General features: G+C 47.6%; 1 protein-coding gene across 1 annotated transcript in view; it reads right to left on the bottom strand.

Moving 5' to 3' along the window:
• The window catches only part of LOC144172843 (transformation/transcription domain-associated protein-like), an 82073-nt gene that overhangs the window by 8553 nt on the left and 47352 nt on the right, over positions 1 to 26168 (bottom strand). The window contains exons 10-21 of the mRNA XM_077701461.1: positions 24678 to 24816; positions 21722 to 21800; positions 17668 to 17893; positions 16719 to 16810; positions 13787 to 13883; positions 11076 to 11175; positions 8681 to 8928; positions 6300 to 6353; positions 4850 to 4888; positions 3605 to 3701; positions 3408 to 3502; positions 635 to 800 (exon numbers count right to left, since the gene is read on the bottom strand). Of these exons, the coding sequence (XP_077557587.1) occupies positions 635 to 800; positions 3408 to 3502; positions 3605 to 3701; positions 4850 to 4888; positions 6300 to 6353; positions 8681 to 8928; positions 11076 to 11175; positions 13787 to 13883; positions 16719 to 16810; positions 17668 to 17893; positions 21722 to 21800; positions 24678 to 24816 (1432 nt within the window). The remainder of the gene's footprint in view (positions 1 to 634; positions 801 to 3407; positions 3503 to 3604; positions 3702 to 4849; positions 4889 to 6299; positions 6354 to 8680; positions 8929 to 11075; positions 11176 to 13786; positions 13884 to 16718; positions 16811 to 17667; positions 17894 to 21721; positions 21801 to 24677; positions 24817 to 26168) is intronic.

Below are 26168 nucleotides of genomic sequence, written 5' to 3'. Positions count from 1 at the left end.
TTTAAATTGACTGAGCAAACGTCTAGCATGTTACCTTGGAAAGAACGAGACGGGAGAGGAACAGCAGGAGTGGTGAGCGGGAAAGAGAAGGGATGCATTTACTTGCCAGGGCGCCAGTCGACTATCGTCTTGTGTTGACATTTGCAACGAAAGCAGCAGATACGCGGCCAATTTTTTTTTTTGCTACAAATAGCAAAAGAAGCTGAATATGTGGCTTTCACAAAAATGATGCTTTGGCCATTTTTTTGAAGTTTAAAGCTGCATCCCCCCTTAATTTAAGTATGTTCTTAGCCCACCTGTCACGTGAGCCCGTCTACTAGGCCGGCATTGACCCATGCCCCCGATAATACGAACCCCAGATCATATGACACGTTTGCACAGCCCCTTGAAAGTCATGTTATCGGGGTTTCACTGTATATCCAGTTTCGCCTGTATGGCAAATTATCAGCATATTGAGCTACTTCGCGATCTCTTTGGAGCTGAATATATTCGCTTTTGACGGCATTTACAGCTCTCTTCAGCCCCTCCCTCTGAAATTCAGGCATAATACTACAACCCTAAACACACAACTCTGTGCAAGCTGAGCCCAGCATTGCTCGGGAAGGAGGAGGAGGAGGAGGGGGTGGCAGCCTACCCTGCAGCAGGGTGGGCAGCAGGGGCAGGAACTCCTGGTACAGCAGGTCGTGGCTGCCCCCTCCGATGGAGCGGAACAGGGCCCGCAGCAGCAGGAAGTAGTTGTACGGCTCCTTGGCGCTCAGCGCCAGCTCCATCGACCGGTTCACGATGCGGTGCAGGTGGGGCTGCACCAGGGGGGGCACCGTGAGGGGAGCACTGCCTACACCCACACACACGCACACTACACTGCGCGTGGACCAAAAAAAGTTCCCCGGTTCCGTGCCAGCAATGGGCGTACCATCAGTAGCCTTCACCCAATGTGAGCCCATTTCGGTCCCTTCCTAAACTGAACACTGTGAATCAATTTTGCCGGAGTGCATGCCCTCGTAGAAACAGATCTCTCCTGTCCTTTATGCCCACAAAACCGCACATCCTTTACACACGGCACTTTCAATACCGCTGCCACAGACACGCACACACACACAGAGGCGAAAAGAAGAATGCTCAAACCACAGCAATCTTAAAACTTCAACGCTAAAAAAGAACATTCAGTAAAAAAGAATGTGCACACAATACGAAGCACAAATTATGCCGCACGCTTTAGAGTAATTTGATTTCACACTTAAATACCTAGAAAACAGATTCTTAAAGGAGCACCGACACGAAATTTTTGTGTTACATTTTGTTCAATGCTATGGGTGCCCAACAGCCCAATAATCATAAAATGGCACATTAGATGGTCAACCAAAGTGTAAATAATTATTTATAGCCTCGTTTACTCGCGTCAGTTTCAGTTTTGATAAAACAAGCACTGAGGCAGCTGCCATGACAGGATGGCACTCTTGACGTCACTCTTCTCGCCCCATGGCCGCTCTGGACGTGCATGCTAGAGCGAGCAAGCACGTCCAGACCAGCTGTGGTTGCACGCGCCTGAGCAGCGCAGAGTTTTCCCTTGGCTATGTCACGGGAGCCCTGATGTCGGCAGTCAGGGACGAGGCACGAAACAAGGCGCAACGCGTTAAGCTGACGGCAATGTCGAAAGGGTATTTGTTCTAAGCTTTCTCGTGTGTGCAAAGAATAAAATTATTTAAAATATTGTCATGAAGCCAAAGATGACGCAGTTGTCTTCAGGGAAAACAAGTTTATTGGAGCGAACTTGTGCTCCCCTAACAACTCAAAGAATACACAGGCGGCGAAGCAGCAGTCAACAAAGTGACGTGCGAAGGCGAGCGTCGACGATCCGAATGCCGCGGCATTTGCTCTGCGGGAATTTATCACATGGCGCGAGGGTTTCTCGAATAGTCGAAGTGTATCCAGGACACTGCAGATCAACGAAGATTATTCTAGGCTGTTCATGTTAGTTCGGAAGTTTGTCCCTATCAGAAGAGATAACACATGCGGCACAGAAAGAAGGAACGGAACACTCGCCTCCCTTGGCCCACAAACACCGATAACACAGACCAGCGCAGCCGGGCGGCAAAAGCAAAACACAAATAAACAAACCCAATGCATGGTTCGCGACAATATGTTACACTGAACAGTTAATGTTGAAACATTCTGGGAGATACCTCCATATACAAAGAAAGTATTTTACGTAGCTATCTCAGATTTGAAATTTCGTGTCAGTACTCCTTTCAATATCCACATTACTCTAAAGTTGTTTTCGCACAGGCCAGGCACATACTACAGCTACCATAGTATCTATCATAAAGGCTGGCACCACATGTGTCAAAATTACTGGATACACACACTCAGTTGACGCAACGCTTATTTATGACGATTGTGACACAACACAATGAAACCACAAATCTAAATCATGCTCCCCCCCCCCCTTTTTTTTTTCCAACAGACAAAGTGCTTCCCTGTGCCTATAGACTCTTCTAAGTCAACCAGCATTTTTCAAGTCTAAACACTGCCACAAAGCATGGTCACCACTATGTATGATTAGATTACGTTGCGATTTGCTTGTCTGCAAAAGATACAAGTGGCCAGAGACTTCATGCCTCCAATGGACATATAATATATGCTGGGTATGGCATATCTGCACAACAGCATATGTCACAATGCACAGTTTTTGAGGAGTGTCAGTGTAATGAGAGAGTTTTTCCTTAAAACCATCCTTTCCTGCCCGTTTTCTCCCAAGGCACTATCACACATCAAAGAGGAACGAGGTTCCACTGTGTCTCCTCAGCCTCAAATAAATATGAGAGTGGGCAGCGAAATTGGGAGTGCTGTGCTAACCTCTAGCAACAAACTATACATGCAAGTGCATGCAGCTATGCAAAAATGGAGGACAAGAACAATCGATTGCAGCCACAGTTATATTATTTCGTAACGGTCGAGAAGAACTCCAAGAATGTCCACCAGCTGCTGTTTTTCCACTAATGGCCTCATTCTTCTCTTCATCTTGCACTCCTCGAGCCTTCCGTCTTATTCTGGATCGCTAAATGCTAAGATGAATGCATGTCTGCACGACGACTGTGTCTCATAAAGGAAAAGGTAACGATATGCACAGGGACTATGCTTAACTGCTGCGGCCCGCTCTCAAGTCACAAGAGTCATCCACATCCGAGTTGATCCATTTGACGTGCACAGCCCATGCCAGTCTCACTCAAAGGCAAACAACTGCATGCTTCTTGAAGGGTCAGCATTCAACCGTACAAAAAAAAAAAAAAAAAGAAAGAAAAAAAGAAAAAGAAAAAGGAAATGCTGCTTGCTTTAAAGATGCAAAACATGGCCTGACGAACGACCCGTTCCCAGTTGCACCCCAGTGGGTGTTTTCTGGCACCCACCTTGAGCATGAGCTCGTTCTCAGCAGCAAACAGGGACACGGAGCCGAAGACGAGCTTGAACAGCTTCAGGTACAGGTTGGACTTGTCCGGGTTGGCTGCATCAAGGCAAAGACAGTAGGAGATGGGAGAGGGGAGAGAAGGTTCAGCAACCCGTCCACCGTGGTGCCAACCCGTGCTCCTCCTCCCCCTAACCGTACCTCCCATCTCCTCCATGCGCTCCAGCAGGTACTCCACCAGGATGGTGGCGAAGATGGGCGACGTGGCACGGTTGGCCAGGAAGAAGTTGGCCACAATCTGCACGCACCGCCGACACGCAGGCCGAGTCAGGAGAGGGCTCCGCTCACCAGAACGGCTCAGTATGCACCAATTGTGAAACTTATTACAGGCGCCACATATCACAAAGCAGTCCGCATTTGTCCCCCCTGCCCCTGGGAGGCAAACAAAATAAGCATGGAGCAAGTAGACTTCCCGTATTAGCTTCGCCAGAGTTGCCCGTCTCATTTCCACAACCTGTCACGCCACCGCGCGCTAACCTAAAGGACTATGCCCGCCACTGCAACTGGAAGAGCCACCCACATACGTGATGGGTGGCTTTCTCGCACGACTTTGGAACTCATGATGGTGGATGGATGCTCTCCTAAGGAAGATATATTGCCACGAACCATGTACGGGTTTGTTTATTTATTGTTTTTTTTTTTTGCTGCCGGGCCACACCCAGCTGTGTTATCTGCGTTCCAAATGAAGCGCGTCTTCCATTCTTCACTTTTATGCCGCACGGGCTATCACATTCAGATAAGCAGACTGTTTCGCCCTAACGTCACTAGCCCAGAATAATCTTCTCTGATCTACAATGTTGTGGATGTAAATCGACGGTTCCAGAAACACTCGCGCCTAAAGATAAAAGCCTGCAGAGCAGACACCACAGCATTCCGATCGTCGACGCTCGCCCGCACACGTTACTTTGTTGACTGCTGCTTCGCCGCCTGTGTATTCTTTGAGTTGTTAGGGGAGCACAAGTTCACTCCAATAAACGTGTTTTCCTTCAAGGCAACTGCGTCGTCTCTGGCTTTGTGACAATATACAGGAACTCTAGGGGCGTTGGATAGCCTGCCAACTGCCAAGAGAAAGTTCTAATAGAATTCAAGCGCATGCAGCTGCTGCTGTAGGTCATAAAGGGAAAAAAAAAACGTTGAAATGTAAGTAAACATTGTCTAATTCAATGTTTCATCATTTGAAAACTCGGGTTTATTTTATTAAGTTGTGTTACTAAGTAAATATTTAGCAAGGTTCAGTTTTTGCCACACCAGGTGCCGCACTGATACGCTTGCCCCTCCACTACAACGAATGGCTAAGATTCTGAAGCGGAGTTTCACAACTGGTGCATATTTAAAAACTCTGCCGCTCCCGTCTCAACGTGACAGGACACGAGGCAAGCCACTCACCTGAAGCGCCGAGTTCTTGTTCAGCCGCTCGACCACATACTGCACACAAAGGAAAGAGGGAAAAAGCTTCGTTCAAGCATTCTCAAAGCGTGCTCTAAGTCGTTTTTGATAAACAACTTCAGGCCCCGTTAGGGCAAGCGAACTTTTGAAAAGCCTTGAGCTAGCAAAGGGTAGCGGACAAGGAAACTTCTGTTCCTTCATTACCGTCATGGCACGCAAGTCACATCTGATCGACCTTTTCACTGGCATCACTGGCCGGAAGCTTCATATTTCACTCAAGTAGAGTTTTGCTAAAAACATGAGTGTCCCGTCGGGGACCGATCTCGTTGTCAACAGGCCTGTCCTTTCAAGTGCACAAAGGCAGAGCACAATGTTGAATGAGGAATACCAAGCCATTCAAACGTGTTGCCATGCTCATGGATAATGCAGAGTAACCTCACTACACATAAAACATTGAGGTTCTCTGATTTAGCACGGATAGTCTACGGTACCGTATTTATTCGAATCTAAGCCGATAGTATTTTTTTGAAATACTGATATATCAAACTCCAGGGTCGGCTTGGATTCAAGGATTTTGAAACACGCGCCAATTTCCAAGTGAAATTCAGGGAAGTCGCGCTCAGCTAGCACCACTCAGAAAAGAAAGTATTGTAGCCATTACTAGGTGAGCCAATAGCCACTTTGAACTGTGCGGATAGTGGCCTGCGTGCGGTGTGGCGTTTGGTTTTGACAGCGCAATGGCACCAAATAAGCGGTGCCATTATAGTGCCGCTTTTAAAAGAAAAGTTGTTTTAGCCGCAGAGTTGTCGCCGAACGTTCAAGCCAGGCGGGACTTCGGCATGGATGAAAAAAATGTCCGTCGTTGGAGGACGCAACGGGAGAGGATATTTGCGTGCGCCGCAACGAGGATGGCATTCAGAGGCTAGCAGTCATGATGACTCAGAATGAGCACCGCATCTTCATGTTCAATAAACGTGTTTTCTTTTTGTGAATGCTGACCTCGCCTTTTTGTTCGGCCTACATTCGAGGCAAGTTTTTTTTTTCGTAGCTTCGTACTTTCAGAGGTCGGCTTAGAATCGGGGCCGGCCTAGATTCGAATAAATACGGTAGTTCAAGGATTGATTCCCCATGCCATAAAATTATATGTGAAAAACAAATGCCAGACTGCTTCTTGGGGAATCCACAGTGAGTCTGGGACTCACTGTGGATTCCCAGGACCTCCCATTACGTGACCTCCCATTACGTGAAATGGCATTTTAAACTCATATGTGCTCATAACCTCGAAAACCACCTCGAAAGCTCCGTGCTTATAAGTAACAATAATGAGAGCAAAAACAAACTCTTCGTGGTTACAAAGGCTTTCAAAAATCCAAACATTGCCCACATGTTCCCAGCTAAGGCACAATCTAGCCATGCCAAGGCAAATGCACCCCAGGAGGTGCCCACCTACCTCAATGGTGGTGGAGAAGACCTCCCTGAAGGTGGCCTGGCTCATCATGGTGAACTGCAAGGGCATTCGCACAAAGCGGGCTCAGGACAGTCCCCCACTGTGCCCATCGGCCCACACTGCTACCACACCACCTTACCACTACCGTCAAAGAGCTTTGCCGTAAGCACAAAATCAGTCAACGAGTCAACAAAGAGCAAACAAAAAGTGAGTGCATGAGCGGAGTGCGGAACTCTTGTCCCTCCACCATTCGACGACATCCCTGGAAAGGGACGCGGCAGCTCATGCAGCAGCCCGAGCTCACATGGGCCGGGCGTCTGCTTCTTGGATTGCAGCCTGCACTTCCGTGAGCCCAAGACACAGCTATCCGCAAGAGGTTACAGCTTGGGACAAAAAAACTTTCTGGCTCTACGTCTCAAGATGTCTTGCAAGGACATGGTCATCCACAGGCAGCTCCAGACGAACATGTTTCCGCCTGGCAAATCACACACCCGACTCTACACACATACAACAGTAAATTCTGTCTAGAGCCATGCACTCTCTGTCACATAGTGTGGTACCGAAGAACCCCTCGTTGGCCCAAATCCCAACCTTTCAGTAGAGCAGTGGGAGGGTCCGATGGCCCTCCCACTTGTTTAGTTTTTTTTAGGTGATTTCAAATATCGAATTACTTGTTTTGATGTGAGGTCATTAGTTTCCGAGATAATTAAAAATGTCCCTTGATTGTTCTTGAGGACAATGGGGGAAAATCTGTTCAACAAAAAATTACCACAAAGGCATGAATAGATACCAAAAATTGTGGAGAACGAAGTTGGGAAGCAGTTTTTTTGTTTTGCGATCGCATAAAAGTTTACATCAATTCTAACTTCTAGGTTTGAAGTACTCCTGCTAACCAGTTAAAAATAGTGCAAATTAAACAACTACTGAAACACAAAGTGCAAAATCTGCTTTCCTTATTGGATCGCTTAAACATTCAGCTTCACAGTGTAAAAGAAATGATCTTCCTAGCTTCACCACACGCTGGGATGTACCTCTTGAGAATTTCCTGTCACTCTGATACCATTTCGTGGCAAAGAAGTGGGGAATTATTTTTATTTTTGTGTTGAAATTGGCACTCTATGGCTTTTAAGTACATGGTACTGTTCTGAAATTTTCAGAGGAAAAACTGTGCAAATCAAGAGAAAAGTTACACCTAAAAGAACGCTCTTTTGGGCAATTTTTTGGCCCCAAAGACCCATGTGGCCCTTTAAAGTGAATGCAATGCTGTGCCTTTCTTTCACTGCCAACCCCTGTGACTCAACCTCCTGACCAGGAAGTGGATGAACTTTAATAGTAGGTCCGACTCATGAACGTGTTTATGGCACCTGAGATGCCTTAGAATCAATAACCATTTCACAGGCGCCAATTTTGCTGCCCATCAGCATGTATCAGCAGCCCTGTCAGAACCGCCACGGCAGAGTGTTGCTACGACGAGTACACAACCTCGCTTTCACCCGGTACCCAGGCACAGAATATCAACAATGCGGTGCCTATTTTAGTACGACTTCCTCCAAGCAGACGATCCGAAAAATGCCATCTTCCCCAGAATATGCAACACTCCTAAAGAAACCGAACTTCCACCCCAGAAAAGCCGAGGAAGCTGTCCACACTCCCTCGCCGTCGACACTGCTTGACACCCACTCTCAGTGCTCAAAAGGACGGTGGTGCCACGGGTACCAGGCATCCCACACGAGAGAATTTCCAGTCTCGGACTTACTGTGTCCGTGGGTAGCCCAAGGATTCTCCATGCTGTAGAGGTACGTGTAAAAAAGAAATGCTTGCTTGTTTCTCACGAAGTCGCCGGTGAGTCTGAGACTGATGATCTAAGAGCCCCACTGACGGGTGTATGAGAAAAATGTCATCAACACAAATGTAGCCTTACGGTCACATTGTGCCACTTCCAAGCCCTTCTCGGAAGCATTCGACCAATGCCCTGTTCCCTACTTTTGGTGGTCATGGACAAATCGACCTTCCGCCGCCAATAATGGCTGGTCACTCTGCTTGTGGGTTTCCTTCTTTGACAAATCTGACAGAAAAGCTGCGTATAGTCCTTGTTGTAAAATATCTTCGAACCTCTCGTGGGATGTCATGTGGTTCAGATGAGTAATGCAATAAAGGGGAGACGAAGGACCGATATACACGCGTGTGTAGCACTTTTGTGCTTTTTGTAAGCTTGGTGGAACAAGAGGCTCGCTGATAAGGATGCCTGGGTTCGCCTCTCACTCTTGGGCGCCACTAGACGCCAAAGCGCGGTTTTCCCACAGCCCTCACCTCGTAGCTGCTACTAGAACCTGCGAATGCATATTTTTTTTTTTCGTTTTGGGAACCAACAATGAGAAACTTACCACTCCGCCGAAGTGGTCGAGCACCTCCTTCTCCTCCTTGGAACGGACAGCCGACTGGATGGCAGCGCTGCGGGTGTGGGCGGCCCCCACACCCCCGGCACCCCCGCCGGCCACCCCACCTGCTGCCCCCCCAGCACCCCCCACCGTGGGGGGCAGGGTGTACACGTCCAGGGCCTGGAGGGCGTACTTCACCAGCCGGATGAACACCAGCGTCTCCTTGGGCTGGAACTGCTTCTCCTCCAGGGGCCCTGCACGGGCAGCATCCCAAGAGCGGAAAGTTTATGGCCCTGGCCCTCACCGTCACAAAGAGGTACAGGTGCTGTCAAACGTAATGGGAACACGGTCTCGTAAATTTACTGGAATTCCTTCTTCCGGGCACTGCCTGGCTGCATTGGTGTGCATTTAAAGGAGTGCACCCAAACAGGAAAAGCTTCCTGCAAACCGGTAATGGCTGTAAAACAAATCTTTCGTGACATTCACAAATCCTTTTCCCAATTACTCACGACAGCACCTGTACTTTATGGGGTTTCATCCCCCGAAGCTGCAACCGGGCTATGAGGTGCCGACTTTATTATTATTTTTTTTTTTTTTCAAAAAAACCCTAACGGCCCTCTAGGGAGGGAGAGCTCCGGATTAATTTCCACCCCCTGGAAATCTTGACACATGGGCACTTTCACTTCCCGTCTCCATCTGAAAAGCAGCCACCATGGCCAGGATCGAACCCACGTCCCTGGGATCAGCAGCACAACACCTTATCCATTGAGCCACCGCGGTAGTGGGTCCATCTTTCAAAAGGTGCCGAGACAACTAGTAATGAAGAATCTCCACAGTAGCACCTTGGGCTGTTCTTCTACAGCTGCTTGTTCCCGCCATCCACTCTTTCTAGGGACCAGGAAGATGTAGTACAACTTCACTTTGTTCAAAACACTGCCTCATGGGGGGAGTAACACTCATGTCGATATCACCCCAAACTAAAACACAGTGCAACCAGGCCCCCTTATAATGGCCGCAGCTGAAGGGACACTCCACTACAATGAATAAACGTGGCGTGATTGTACGCCAAATAGACAGAGATGTATCTATGAGAACGTGCCTTGGTTACAACACGTACCCAACAGGGGGCACACAAGCCCGGTGAAAAGTTCAAGGAAACAAATCATCATGCATGTCACAACATGGCCCTCCCAACCGATTTGAAAGCTGATGGCAGCCAACCATAGAAAATAACAGAGAAGAAAGAAAACATAAATCCGAGAACTAACATCGCAATCATTGGTTCGTAGAACCCCTCTTAGCCGAGCTTTTATCTGAGGAACTGTAGACTTGTGGAGAATAAACTTATTTGATTTGATTTAATTCCCACTACCAGCAAAACTGCTTAGACAGTTTGGCTGGACAACCAGCCGATGTTTTCCAACTTTTTTTTTAACGGAGTGCAAATAGTACATTACTCACAGCAGCGTTCAAATGTGGCTCGCATAGACGCTATAGCAAGATTTAAATGCAGTAGCACGTATGAAGCTCCATGAGCACCTTCTGCGGTCCAAAGTATTGGCCACCTTGTCAGGCTAAGCTGTCAAATTTTGGCCATAATTTCTCTGGCAAGAGCTGCCCAGTCGATCAAGAAGAATACCTGCAGCTGCTAGAACAGGCAGAATCTGAGCTAGTTCATTCGCAGCTGCTGTGTGTTACAAAGCTGAAGGGCCTTTAAGCACACTACAAGCTTGGGTCAGTCTGCACATTAACCCAACAATGAAAAACTGCACACAAGACAGGGACAAAAAAAGGTAAGCACAAGTCACTCCAATTTCCTTCTGCTTTCGTCTTCATCTCCTGCGAAGTTTTTCATTCTGGAAGTGCCTAAGTAGTCTTTGCCAAGTTTAGTCAGCGTAGCTTCCTTCCCTCTAGTGTGTAGGGACCACTAACTTCCTAACTTCGTAACCACAAGAAAAGTTGTTTCCATGAGCACGTCCCCTTAAATTCTACCAAAAAAAAAAACTTCAAAGACCCCTGTACCCCCTTGAAGTGCAGTGCTGTCACAAATGAGACCAATACCCTTGAAAACTTCCCTGCGATGACTTGTGATAAGAAAAAGTGTTCCTTTACTTCAACATGCCACAAGTGTAAGCAAGGGAAGAGTGCATTCTGTTGCTAATTACATCACCCAAATGTACTAGGCAATGACCTGACAGGAAAGGATACATTGCGTAAGCACAAAGGAAGCCCCCCACAATCGTTCGAGCCCAAAGCAAGCGAGTCAGCAAGCGACCGAGCAAAAAGGGACACACGCAGGTGTCTCGGAGGCATTAAATGGAAAGGGGAAGAACTGCGCTCTGCTAACTGCACCCTGGTGTCGGGGTCTCAGACCTCTGCCCCCAAGCGCAGTAGTGCTCACCGGGCATCTTGCAGGTGCCGATGCCCCAGGTGATGGTCTTGACGCCACACACCAGCGTCTTCACCAGGCTCCGGCAGTCGGTCACCGTGTAGCTGTTGCTCTGCACGGGGGAGAGAGAGAGAGAGGGAAAGAGGAAGTGCTTGGAATGACTGCAATCTGGGATAACTACTACAGCTTGCAAATGATACGGGCAAGGAAAGAGTGGTCCATGGTTGTTGCCACTTCCGCTTCACAGCGCAGTGGCTATTCATGAAACGTAACAGCATGGAACAGCGAGCCAGCACTGAACTCCAAAGTGGACACGAGGCTACAAACAGGTCACGGCATAAAAAAAGAAAAAGGCCCAACATCTGAAGAATCTCTCTAATCAGAAGTGAACCTGTCACCTACATTCACTCAGTCAGCTGGCTCCCACAGCTGTGTGCCTACATTTCCCAAGAACACAACTTGAGGGGCTCACGGCTTAGTTTTTTGCATGTCCAATAATGCACACTTCATAGAGGCACCCAAAGAACCTTTTACCAGCGCCATGAAGCACAGTTCCGAGCGATCTCCTTCCACGAGAATGATGGAATTGGCACTAACGGCACTATCACTTATCGAAAGAACCCTTGTAGCACTGTGGAAGGAGCCACTGTGTCAGCTCAGAAAATCGTGCACACATCAGCCAACAACTTCTGCCTGAATGCATTCATTAACATTACGGTGCCGACATCTGTTGAGCAGGCAATAAACTCCTTCTACGACACAGTAGCTAGGTTCACTAAGCCGGTCTTGCCGTGCTCACAATGTGGCACATGAGCAGTGCACTGTACCGACCGTGCAGCAGGACAACAGCGCCATCTCATGGACACTTTCCAAACTACGTGGCAGGATCTCGAGCAGGCAACACTGGGGTATTTACGCTGGGCTCATGATGCGCGGATGAAGCGTTACTTTGTGAACTGCACAAATACTTCTCTCCGTTTCCTCTTCTGGAAACAAGAGAGAGCGAGACTGTTTGCAGACAGGCTAAGACCCATTGGTATTCTTCCGCAAAAAAGGCCAGGGCAGCCGACGCCGATCACATCCCCCTGTTGGGGGGAGGAGGGTTAGGGTAATGAGGGGACTTCAGGGCGGCAGGATAGAAGAAAAGGATGTGCTCTACATTTGTGCACGGAGAGGCGGCCTGAGCTGTGACGGTAATCCGGCTGAACTAGAAACGTCTGCAGCAAGGGCCGGGGGCACCGATAGGGTTGTACAAGCCCTCTTGTAGAAAGCTGTTTCGATTTTGAAACGTAACCAGCCATCCCTACATGAACAGCAAACACAATGAATATGCAGTGTGCATCACGAAGACAACGTGGTTGTTTACATTTAGATGCTTCATCAGGTAACGTATACGCTGCCTGAGGCAGCCATCTGCATAAACTGGCCTCACAAACAAAAAACAATTGAGCCTACCTCAGTATGTAGCTGACACAAAAAGCACCCCCAGAAACATTTTTGGTACATGCCACAAGAGCGCCAACCTTCAGAAAGCTATTCAGTGCGCACAGTGTTGCTCTGGTTGTCAGTGTAACGTACAGTACACATTAGTGTTGTGAAGGTTATAGATGCCAAGAAAATCCTTGTGAACCCCACTAAATGTAGGTGGCTAGCAATGAGATCATTCTTTTTGGGCTCCCCACAGATAGTAGCACACATGGGCTGCCGGTAGGTGCCACAGCTGCGCACGTGTACTATTCCGTGACTTCACAGTGTTTGCATAGTTGGAGAGGTCCATTATAACTGCACTGGATCAGCACTACAGAGATTTTTTGGGCCTGTCGCTGTACTATAAATTGATTATATAAAACCCAACCCAATCTCTCTTGGCAGTTGCGGTACACTGCAAAACTCGGTAGTGTCTCCGCTTCTCTTCAATACCACTTTCCTGGGTCTTCCAGGACAGCTACAGCAGATGCAGAATCTTCCCCACGCACTGTATGCAGATGACATTACGCTTTCAACCGAACAGGTACCAAGCTGAAAACTACTTGCTGATCAACAATATCAACAGCTCACTCAAAGGAAGTTGCCACTGAAATACACTGTGCAAGCATTGGATACAACAGCATGAAAAATTGGCTTGTAATATAGCATGCATGACGACGCCGCATGTATTGGATGCTATGCGCTCTGCCGCTTGTATTTATTCGCATTCCGCCATGCCTTTAAGAACCTCCTGCTTAACTTTTTCAAGAAAAGACAGTAGAGTGTAAGCTAGTTGCCGGCAACCCTAATCGACAAAAGGTGCCACCATCAACAGAGAGCAAGCACTGCCACTACAACGCCCGGCGTTGCTGGAAGTGGCAAAGCTGACCAGTGGCAGAAATTCTCGCTCATGGCACACAGAAGCGGCGTGAAGGATAGCAACCAATACTCAAAACAGGCACATGAAACAGGTGGAAAGCTTTGCAGCCCAACTCTTACACTCCTGCAGTTTGCAAACAAGAAACATTTGGCTCGGACGTCCCACACCACACAACCTCACATCGTGATTTTGCCAGCCACGCTGAATGCGTGTTTCACGGCCCCTGTGCCAAACAACCTCCCGATCCACATCGAGCAGTGTTTGTGCCTTATGGCTAAGTGCAAACAGTTCCCAGGTGGTCAACGCCCCTCCCTGTATTTGCATGCAACTAATCCTTCATACCGAGTCAGCATTTAACGGGGGGAAAGAAGCCCACCTTCTCCTCCTTGAGATCGGCCAGAGACGCGGAGAACTGCAGGCTGGCACGGGCGCTGTCGTCTCGGCTGGGCTCCGACGGGGGACCCTGCTGCTTGCTGCACAGACCACCCCAAGCCCAGTCCGTGGGAGCACATGACATGAGCACAAGGCAGAGCATCGGAGAATACGTCACTTTCCAGAGTTTCATGCCCTTGTCACACGGCAAGCCTAATGTTATTCAAACCGAGTGACATTAGCTATAAGTGACATTCGGCTTGGCCTAGCGGGTCTACACTGCCAAACAATTGTTATTTGATAGTGATACCAGTGACGACTGGGAAACTCGCAGAATGACAAGATAATAGCCTAATGCTTCCATAATGTTTTTAATAAAACACAGTGAATTTGTTTTTGAAATGAAATAAGTGTAGCACTCATTCTAGGTGACATTCACGTTACAAGCCAAGACAAGTAAGTAACGAATCCGTATCTGGGTAGCAGCAAACGTGGCAAAGCTTTGGAAACATATTGGTTGAACCAACAGGCAGCGAAAAACATTCCCTGATTTACTGGCAGGTTTTAAACACAGTGCCCTACAGTTTGTTAATAAATTTTCACAATGTTTTGTATTGTATATTTGTGTTTATTGGCGCACGGGTATCTAAGACCAAAGAGCATTAAAAATGCTGTATATATGGGTGTAAAAGGCCCGTAGACAAAAACATGAAGATGTTCATAATGACAGATGAAGGGGATTATAGTTGAGACGTGACGGCACCTAGATTCCAATAGCATGCCGTGTGAACAAAAAAACCATCAAGACCTCACTCAATGCCCGTAGGCTCTGAGGTCACGCACTGTACGAGATGAGTTTTAAAAACTGATGTTGGCAAGATAATTTAGAAGACCCTTGTTTGTGAACATCTGTTCAAATAAATCTTAGGTAAATACCATTTTCTGGCCTCACTGCAGGATGTGCACTCAATTAACACATGGAGGACGAAGAGCCATTCACCACACTTGTCAAAATTTTCGTGTTAAGCGATGGACCACAGCTGTCGAGGCTACTTATTAGGCTTGGAAGCTAACGTGTTCCCCAAACTCATTCAACCACTAAATGCCGTTTGTGTAGATTTTTTTTAGTATTCTCATGCAGTGCCAAACTAATAGAATGTCATTCACTCTGTTATAACATTTGCCGTGTGACAGGGGTACAGTCAAACCCGACTATATCAAACCTATTTACATCGAAATATCCTGTACATCGAACTAGTTCTGGTGACACTATATTGGCAATGAAAATAGATAGCAAAACTACGCCTATATCGAACAAAAAATGCCAGCAACTCCTGTTATATCGAACGCCAAATGCTGCAGAAGTGCCCCCCTCCAAGTTGGCTTTCTCTCGGGGCGGAGGAGAAATTCCGCTGGCACACACCAAAAAGTGGCCTGGCTGCTCATTGGCAGCGGACGGCTCTCTACCCTCCACATCCTTGCTCTCCTACTGCGCCGTGTAAGGCGAGCTGTCAATGCTCCCCCATGCAAAAAATGGCCCTGGCCCACCCGCCACGCTTCCTTTTCCCTTGTTGGGTTTGCGACGTGCTTTTGTGACATCCAATTCCATAGCCTCCTTATAAAGAATTATGCCCTATATCAAACTGGTAGATTTCTTTTGTAAGTTCAATATAATTGGGTTTGACTGTACAGTTGAACCACGTTATAAGAGACATGGATATGAGACAAATGGGTATAAGAGACACTATTCACCCGCATGGTTGGCTGCCCCATCTTTCCCATTAAACTGACCTCTGTTATAGCAGACATTGGATGTAGAAGACAGTTGGTTATAAGGGACAAGTCATGCTTGAACTTTAATCAATAATCTCGCTTGTAACAGACATTTTAACTTCAGATGCAGTGCCACCAGTCACTAATTGCAGTTGCTTCCATTGTGGAAACACAGGTGGACAACAGACGCCTGCAGTCGCTATTTGTTATAACTTCAGCAAACACACAGTGGTTCAGTCAGCTATGAAATGACGATGAGAAGCCCTGCCAATGGCAATGCAACTTACAGAAGTGGTTGAAGCTTACTGCCATCCATTGGAGCGCGACCGCACATGCGGGCTCTCCCCAGCGCGTACAGTAAAACCTCGTTACAAGAGACCCTCAAGGGATCCAAAAAATGTGTTTCTTGTAACCAAGGTCTCTTGCATGCAATGTTGCTAACATGGTGAACATAGGAAAACCAACCAAACTGTCCTCATTCAAATGTCTCTTATAACCAAGTGTCTCTTGTAACAGTGTCTCTTGCAGCGAGGTTCTACTGTAGCTTCCAATCAAGAAGCATCGCAGATGTAGAGTCCTGCAAGCGTAATGAATAGCCTCAGCACACAGCGGAAGAAGCTGTGCGCTCTGGCTATTCATCAGGCTTGTGAACTCAACACCTACGATTCATTTTCCACAAACAGTGAAAGAAGAAAAAGCTTGTAGAAGCCATTGTAAAAAACAGTGCAAATACAGTCATGAAGCAAACAATGTTTCAGAACTGTTTCATAAATTCTGGGGGACAAACATAAATTAGAATGAATCTTTTGCAGCATGCTGTAGCATTCTTTTGAGCTTATTTTAGTCATACGGTGCCCACATTGAACACTAGGGTCTGATTAGTAAGTGAAAACATGTTCCCTGCTTATAAGAGACATCTCGTATAAGAGACAGAAACTGCTCCCCGGTGCGTGTCTCTTATAAAGGGGTTCAACTGTATATAATTTGGCATCCGCAGCGTAGATGCTGAGAACGAGGGCAGAATTTTGCCTGCTTAGTCGTAAACGTGTTGCGTAGTCGAAAATATCTGCTACTAGCCTTTCCTGGCTTCCCCCCACCCCCCTTTAAGAGTGCCAAGAAGAGACCTTGGCGGTAGTAGAGCGGTGGCCCCCCTGCTCACTCACCTCTTCTGCATGAGCATGGGCAGCTGCAGCTTGGCGATGGTCTTGAACTTGAGCACAAACACCTCGAGCATGCGGATGAGCAGCTCCCGCCCCTGCACAAGGTTGCCCACCTGCATGGCCCCCGCCAACCACAACACTCGTGTCCACACCTGCCACAGCAGGCTAAACCGCAAAGGGGGCAAAGAAAGAAGCTCTTCCTTCTCATTGAGAGAGAGAGACAGGTGCTCCTCTACTACAGGGCTTAAACAACAACGCCATCGCAAACTTTGGCAAGTGACATCATTACGCTCAATTGCGGTCACTAACAAGAAAACAAGTTCCACCTCTCCCTATGTCTTTTTCTTTGGCTCATTACAAGTCCCCTACAAAGCAAGCACCACACTTATCGGCCTGCGCACACATTTGCAACCCGTGCTTTCTTTCTGTAGTTGCACACAAAGCTGAATTATCATTAGACCCCGCCCTGCCTACACAGAATGTCGCACTCCCGTTAGACAGACTCATTTACATAATGGCAACTGAACAAGCAAAAGGCCCGTTCTGAAATTATGACCTCAGGGCACAAGGTGTCATCCAAGAAAACAAAGCAAACGACGGATCAAAGAAGAGCAACCTGCGGCTGCTACCAACTCAAATGGAGGCAAGGGACTTGCTCCTCCTGTTTATCGCCTTTAAAGATCCTTGCTTTCGCAGTGACAAAGCATCGGAAGTATGAATTTGGCAAAAAATTGTCAAGCTAGTGCCATTTCTTACACACGCATGTCCCTTTCATGGTGTGCCTATTGACATTCTGGGAAAGAAAGGTAAATTTGCTGATACTATGCAGGACCAGTCCCCACCTGCCTCAAAGTGTGGACACCGTCTGTTTGTGCGTGGGTGCGTGCATGCGTCGATTGAGCGACTGCTTTCAACGAAAAACAGGACGGGGAAGAAGTGAGGCAGCACGCACGTTGCCGGTGCCGCCGCCCCCACTGCTGTCCTGCTGGTCGGAGCGCGCGCGGATGCACTCGACCAGGTTGAGCAGCAGCTTGCAGGACATGGTCTGGATGGAGGGGGGCAGGGAGTCGTCGTGCACGTTGCGCGAGAACACCGCCACGGCCGACGACAGGTCCGCCAAGGGCAGGTGCTGCCGCACGTGGTGCACCAGGTCGGCCAGAGTGCTGTACGCCAGGGGCCTGCAATCGCAGAGGAGGGGGGGGGGACAGGTGATTCATTACTGCACAACCTAGGGGGTCAGCCGATTAATTGTGGGGGTGCAATGTGCCGAAGCGACGCCCACGCACTAATTTTGACCTCCTGGAGACCTTCGACGTGCCCCCCAATCTCGACACACACACAGCAGTACTCACTTTGCCCTCCGTCTGAAGGCCCACTAGGACACCCTTTGCAAATTTGCACGTGGCACCAGCAACATTCCATTCTGACCCACAAGGTCGTCAAGCACTTCAAACCACCTTCACTCCAACTGTTCTTGCTCTGGTGCAACTCCTGTAGCACACACAGCAGAGTGGACACCTGCTCACACAACCACCCTCTTGCCCCTGGACCCTTGGTTTAGGGCATGGTTTCTCAAAGTGGGTTCCGCGGAACCTAGGGGTTCCGCAGGCCCCTCCTCAGGGTTCCGCGAGCCACTGATAAATTTTCCCTGGTTCCGCAGTTGCAAAGTCTTATATGGTGAACTTAGGTACGATCGATCTAATGAACCTCCATTACTCACGCCCGAGTGTCAGTAAGCACATCTCGGCGCATAGCAGAAACACGCGAGCTGCGCAATAAATCTCGCCAGCAGCTTGTAGCCAGCCAGACTCCGAAAACGGGCCACGTGGTTAAACTATTGCACTTGAATCCCGGCCTTATATTACCCCCATGCGCATTTCTCCTGTTTGGAGATAGGTGCCGCTAGCGTACGCATTCGCGTAAAGTCGACGGCAAAAAAACGATACCCTTGCTTGCTTTTGAATTTATTGCACGTTAATGTAGTAGCATGAACGGAATGAAAAATGGCGGGAAGGGGGGGGGGGGGGGGGGGGTTCCTTCGCACTTAACGGAACTTAGCAGGGTTCCCTGGGACCAAAATGCTTGAGAACCCCTGGTTTAGGGCATTCTACTGTGTTGTTGTCTTGCTACTGCACCCCTGTATTGGCCAGTGTGCGAGTTCCCCAACTCATCATCATCATCCTCATTAGCCTGTCTACGCCCACTGCAGGACAAAGGCCTCTCCCATAGACCTCCAACTATCCCGGTCCTGTCTAACTGCGACCAATTTATCCCCGCCAACTTCTTCATCTCATCTGCCCATCTAACTTTCTGCTGCTCCCTGCCACGCTCGTCTTCTCTAGCAATCCACTCTGTTGCCCTTAATGACCACCGGTTATCTTGCCTTCGCATTACATGCCCTGCCCACGTCCATTTCTTCTTTTTGATTTCCACTAATACGACCATAACACGCGTTTGTTCCCTGACCCACTCCGCTCTCTTCTTGTCCCTCAACGTTACACCTATCATCTTCCATTCCATTGCTCGCTGAGTCATCCTCAATTTAAGTTGAACCCCCTTAGTGAGCCTCCAAGTTTCTGCCCCATAGGTGAGTGCCGGTAAGATGCAGTCGTCATACACTTTCCTCTTCAGTTATACACTTTCCTGTTCCTAACTACGAGTTCAAACTTTTGTTTTTGTCCCCACAGCAAAAGTACCATGCTGTTCGCGGTCACATCGTTTTCTTAAGCAGAGGACACGGCCCTTTCAAAATCGTGAGGAAGTCTATTGTCAGGAAACTATGTTTCTGTGCATTGTATGCTATACATGTATCCTGGACCAGGACATATTTCTTTTCGACTGCGAAATTTTTGACAAAGCTGAACAGCTTTCCTTTGTAGCCGTAACTCTGCATTTGAGGAGGACGTCAAATTTCCCTTTGCAGTGCATGTTACCAACTGCATTCTCTGTACTGATTGGCACTTCATTTGCACACACAGTACCGAGGGCAAGGTATTTACAAGACCTGGGTGGCTTAAAAATGACAACGAATTGCAAAAATCACACTAAGCTCCACCGCGTCGAGATTTCCACTTTCATGCGGCCGGCAGCCACCACCCGCGTCCTGCTTTGAACACGCATTCTCTCTCGTTCCTTGAGCGGTTTTCAAAACAAGGTCGGCAGCAGACTAAGGTCGCGTTTTCCCGCACTTGCTAGTCGTGATTGTTCAAGCACCCCTTGCCGTCCACGCACACGATTGCTACTGGTGGCAACACCGGTGATAGTATGCTGGTGCAAGGTACACACCGGCTTCTCACATAGAGTGCCAGGCCAGTTTGCTTTGAGCTATCTCCAACACTGTTTGCGCAGCTTTTTTAGAGCGAACGTTCAGCATGCTACATCTCTCAAGGTCATTCATCGCGTCGCAATGACCTTCAGACCCCGGCGCGCAAGCTACGCCCTCCTTTCTTATCGCTTCGCTTGCTCAGAACTTTGCAGCTGCACTGCCACATGACTAGGCAAGAGTGAAACAGCTGCTTCACCTGGGACTTATCACCCATCAGTGGCTGGGCCGTTTTTTGCGTGCGCTTCAGCGCGAGCAAGCCACATGACTAGCCGAGGGTATACTGACTGATACTATAGGAAAACACTGCGCTGCATGAATTGACAGGAACAAAGACTGGAGAAAAACACGATGCACAATACTGAAAACGCTGATTTGCTTTCGTTAGCTTTCGTCCCCAACTCTCGCCATCGATGGCACACCGGTTTGGCTGTCTGTGTGCCCTTTAGCAAAAGCGAAAGGAGGAATCCAATCACCCTATAGAGTCAGTTAGAGCACAGGCTATGAATTTTCAAGCCAAGGCAAACTTTCACAAAACACTGTGTGCATAGTCTGCTTTCGCTCGTGGTGCAGTAAAACCTCATTATGAGAGACCCTCAAGGGACCCTGGAATCCTTTCTCTTGTAAACAAGGTTTCTTGTATGCAATGCTGCTATAACATGGCGGACAATGGAAAACCAACCAAACCATTTTCATTAAAATGTCTCATATATATAACCACGTGTCTGTTGTCAAGGTGTCTCTTGTAATGAGGTTTCACTGTAACAGGGTTTAGAAGCATTAAACCCGAGCCCTTGTCTAACATGAAAGTGTTTTATTCCAGAATTCACGAAGATTTCACTTGCGTCATATCTGTCACGGAAGTGACGCCGGTACAACGAAGCAAGCGGCCTGTAAAGGGTGCACCCCTGCACACAGGGTCTTCTTGCGGGGAAGCAGCCTTTAGAACTAAAGAGTACGTTATACTTGGGGTTGTTCCTCTTCGGGTTTTCTATCTTAACATGAAAGTATTTTATGCCGGAATACACCAAGATTTCACTGACGTCATACGCGTCACAGAAATGACGCCAGTACACCTTTGCCGAAGTGATCCGCCAGCAGGACGTCGCTCGCCAAGCACACTCACAAGACAGCCGCCGACCCACAAATCATGCTCAGCTGCAGATTTCACTGCACATTTCGCTTTCATGTTTTATCTATTCCTATGACAGAGGAATCTACCACAGTTTTTTTGTGCGTGTGTGTGTGCACTTCTAATTTCATTATTGCACTCCATCCAGCCACTACATTCCAGATGGCACAGGCATCTGGCATGTGGAAGCGAGATTAGAAGAGAACTGGTACAGCATGCTACAGTGACCACATCAGCACTTCAAGTGACTGTGCACGTAAGCCGTGTGCCCAACTTTCCTCATCGCAGGAAGCGCCCTATTACTCTCCCCAGAATTCGCAGCGTTGCACGCAATGTACGAAATGGAGTACACTATACACAGCTTCGTGAAAGCCTGCAGTTTGCAGTCATGCCAGTTTCTGTATTACGAATATACTCTGAAAATTGTACTAGGGTATCTTTTAAAATAACAGGTCAGGTATCGAGGGGAGACCCTGAATGAACAAAATAACCAGTATGCAGCCAACATTTACACGTTGCAAAGAGGTGGGGCGGCCACCGACCCCTACTCACCGCAGCGATTCGTAGGCCGTCCAGCCAGAGCCGATGAGGATGTTCTCGTCAAACAGCTGCTCCATGCACCCAACAAACTCTGCATATGGGGAACAGAGAGAGAGGAGAGTTCAAGGGGCCTGGCAGCCGACGAGGTCTGGATCCTTCAACAGACACCAGCTTGGCCCCCCTCTCACTGTGCAATGTGTGGCCTCCAAAATTAACTTTTTCTCACCAGCTATCAAAGCGCCATCTTCAGCTTAGTGCAGTTAAAGGAGGCAGATGGTTCTTTGGGGCCAAGAAACAGCCAAAAAAATGTTTTTCTGAAAAATGGCATTTTCGGCATCCACGGCAATTTTGCATCAGTCTGCAAATCTTCTCATCATAAGGCACCGTATTTTATTGTAAATAGCACTTTAAAGTGCACTCTGCAGCTCAGTTCGTGCAGAATTCGATGGTAAAGCGGCACATCTCTTGCAACGTGAAGCTAGCGTTTTGCCAACGAACATCTAGGCACTCAGAGCAGGTACGATCGTAATTCTTTTTGCTTCTGATACCTAAATGTAGGGATAATACAATGTTCAAAACAAACTTCAAGAAAGTTTCCGAACACCCACACAGCTGGTGGATGTCAAATCCAGAGCATGAGCGACTCGTGCTCTGCCTCAGGTTCAACCAAACAAGAGAGGGAGCATGATTGACAATCCAGCGCGCGAAAACACGGCACAAAAAGAACGAGAGTTAGACAGGACAGCGCTGTACTCACAACTGATTTATTTCGAAGAAAACATTGGTCATATATACAGATCAGTCTCCCACGTGGCGGTAACTTATTGCACCCGCTAACCACAAACAAAAAAAAAACGCAATCATTAATCGGTTTGCACATGTGTAGTCTGGTTTACTTGGTCATGCAAAGGCGTCACTCAGATACGCGTATTCCCGGTCATGCAGCACTATTGAGGGCGTACTTATACAACGGTCAGCAGCTCGTCTGATTTGAAAGGCCTCGATAATTTCCCGTGTTGTTTTATCTTTGTGTCTCGACAACACAGTGGTTTCATTGAAAAGCGGCTCACAATCTTGTTTGCAGCAGTGTTTCGCCAGGTGGCTGTTTGGATTCGTTTTAAATGAACGCTGGTGCTCGGACAACCTGGTGTTCAGACACCTCCCGGTTTGTCCCACATATATATGTCCACACCGAAGTGGTAACATATACACGACACCCATTGCACATTTCACAAATGGGTCTGAATGATTTATCGGGCACACTTTTTTTGTATTCCGGGAAGCTAATCTTCGGTCAACCCTACTGCACAATTTTCCTAATTTATTTGGAGCCGAGAATACCATGTCGACAGCGTATCTTTTTGCCACGTTTTTTAAGTTATGAGAGAGCCGGTGCTTATACGGTATCACAACGGGGTATCTTTTTCTTTGCCTTGGTGGCTGCGTCACAGAACCTGCCGTATCTTTTCCTTTTATCCATTTGACTAACTTCTGCACGACCATGAGGAGAACATTGTCAGGGTAGCCAGCCGTCTGCATTCTACTTATCTGGTTCGAGAAGCTGTCATTCAGCTGATGGTCACATGACTTTGAAAGGGCTGAGCGTAATGAAGAAAATGCGATCCCATTTTTTATTACCTTCGAATGACCTGATTTGAAGTTTAGCACTGGTTTTTGAGATCTAGGACGGTAACACCAGCATACATGACCTGTATTGAAAGTTAATTCTAAATCCAAAAACTGCAGTTTGTTCAGTTTTGGCAGCTCAAATGTGAACTGTAATCCGAGACCGCACTCATTGAACACATTTAAAAGGCCCTCTGCATTCAGATCTCTATTTTCAACGATTATTAGAAAATCATCTACATAACGAAAAATTTTCTTTGCCAAGCCGCACACGTTTCTTTCGATATTTCTATCAACCCTACCTAGGAATATATTACTAAGCATAGGAGCCACCTTTGAGCCAATACACACCCCTCGTTTTTGAACGAAGAATTCATTTTTCCACTCAATAAATGTTGATTTCAGATAGAATTCTAGGATCTCCATAAAACTGTTGACTGACACGCCGCACTTTTGAATGAAACCTACTTCATCATTTTCTTCAGTGATATACAATTTAACTGATTTCATTAATTCATCGTGAGGGATCGTGTAGAACAAATCTTGCACATCAATGCTCATAGCCTTGCATGTTCCTGGGTTCGAGGATTCAAGATACTTTACTAAGGCATCTGAGTTTGGAATTAAATATGGGTCATTCAGGTGCAGGGACCGGAGCTATATGTTACCACTTCGGTGTGGACATATATATGTGGACATATATATATATATATATATATATATACATATACGGAGTATATGTTACCACTTCGGTGTGGACATATATATGTGGGACAAACCGGGAGGTGTCTGAACACCAGGTTGTCCGAGCACCAGCGTTCATTTAAAACGAATCCAAACAGCCACCTGGCAAAACACTGCTGCAAACAAGATTGTGAGCCGCTTTTCAATGAAACCACTGTGTTGTCGAGACACAAAGATAAAACAACACGGGAAATTATCGAGGCCTTTCAAATCAGACGAGCTGCTGACCGTTGTATAAGTACGCCCTCAATAGTGCTGCATGACCGGGAATACGCGTATCTGAGTGACGCCTTTGCATGACCAAGTAAACCAGACTACACATGTGCAAACCGATTAATGATTGCGTTTTTTTTTTTGTTTGTGGTTAGCGGGTGCAATAAGTTACCGCCACGTGGGAGACTGATCTGTATATATGACCAATGTTTTCTTCGAAATAAATCAGTTGTGAGTACAGCGCTGTCCTGTCTAACTCTCGTTCTTTTTGTGCCGTGTTTTCGCGCGCTGGATTGTCAATCATGAACTTTCACCAACTCGCCCAAATCACAGTCCTCTTGAAGAGAGGGAGACAAAGAGAGGAAGGAGGAGGAGGGCACTCAGCTGTTGCGCAGCTCGGTGGCCAGGATGTGTCGTGCAGCGATGAGCAGCTCCTTGCGCAGGTGGGCCACCTCCTGGGGGCAGAGCATCAGCAGGCCCAGCATGCCCTGCGCCAGCTGGCTGCAGTGCACTCCCACGGTCTCCTGCACATGCAGAGAACGGGAGGCGTGCCAGGATCCATCCAGGGGGGGAGGGAGGAAGCGCGGCACGGCTGAAGCTGGCACGCTTGTTAGAAGCTAGAACAAGTTCCAGAGGAAGGGCAAATTCTACTCGGTGCAGAAAGCCAATCCACACGGAAGCCAATCCACACAGTGCAAGAAGCCACACGCAGCCAATCACGTGAATCTGCACGATAAATCAACCCCGCGAAAAGCTTTCCCGCACCCAGTAGAATTTTCCCCCAGGTGCTTCCTCCTACTCCGCCTCCTCAGAAAGCTGGGTACATCGCTCATCACGTGCACCTAACAATATTGGTCATGCTGACAACAAAGAGGCCGCTGCTTTCAGGTGGAAATTAACTTCCGTACGAGTGAAGACTACCACACGAACGCTGGGGCTCTTCGATTTATCAGTCTCGGAATCGCCACGGGCTCCCCGAGAAGCAGTCCAGAATTCCATTTTCACACGTTTCTGTGGCGTGGGAAATCCTTGAACTACCTGTGGACTATTCGTGGCGAGTCTAAAACTGTAAATCAAAGAGCACCACTGATATCATGCACAGCTGAGAAAAAAGAAAGCCAGTGTTTCAAGCGTGAGCCAATCGTCTGCAGGAACACAGCAATGCGTTCACTTGACATTCCACATCTCGGGCCTGCTCGTCATTTTCCCATTTCAGCTGGCCACCCCAAACACTCAGAATATCAAGGGCAGTCCGTGCAACTGAAATAAATAAAAAGACAAAAAAAACACCTACCAGCAACACCACAAAAGCCCACGTGCTAGTTGCCCCATTTTCAAATTACTCTACACAGGGGTTAAAAAGGTCTGGCATACCCCTGGACTGTTGTGAATGCCATGAAATGCTCACCAAATAGCACAGGTGCCTTGTTCACAATGTACCACAGGCTCTTTGTTACTAGGAGTGCTAAAAAAAAAACTGCTGAAATAAACAGTTTGATAGATTGGGCAATTAAGAATTACCCTAGCTGCCATACACCACATATGTCACAAAATCTCAACATTAACTTTTTGAATCAGCACACTCGGACTTCGTACCACCTGCACAAGTTCTCCCAATTTAAAAAGTATCGCCGCTGTCAATCTTTTCCCAGAAACTTTCACTAATCTCTCCCCCCCAAAAAACCAACAAAAATTTCTATTGCACAACAGAAATTTCTGTTGTACAACAGAAACATCTGTCGTAGAACAGGGATCTCTGTTGGGACTACAGGATGCTCTGTTGCGCGACAGGAATATCTCTGGTAAAACTACAGAATTTTTGTTGCACGACAAATATTTCTGTTGTACAAACAACAGAATGTCCCATTCCATTACA

The sequence above is a fragment of the Haemaphysalis longicornis genome, unplaced genomic scaffold (genome assembly GCF_048455015.1).
Source record: "Haemaphysalis longicornis isolate Haplotype H1 unplaced genomic scaffold, Haemaphysalis longicornis Haplotype H1 scaffold_261, whole genome shotgun sequence".
Classification (NCBI taxonomy): domain Eukaryota; kingdom Metazoa; phylum Arthropoda; class Arachnida; order Ixodida; family Ixodidae; genus Haemaphysalis; species Haemaphysalis longicornis.
Note: the sequence above shows the minus strand (reverse complement) of the source record. Positions and strands in the feature narration are given on the sequence as shown.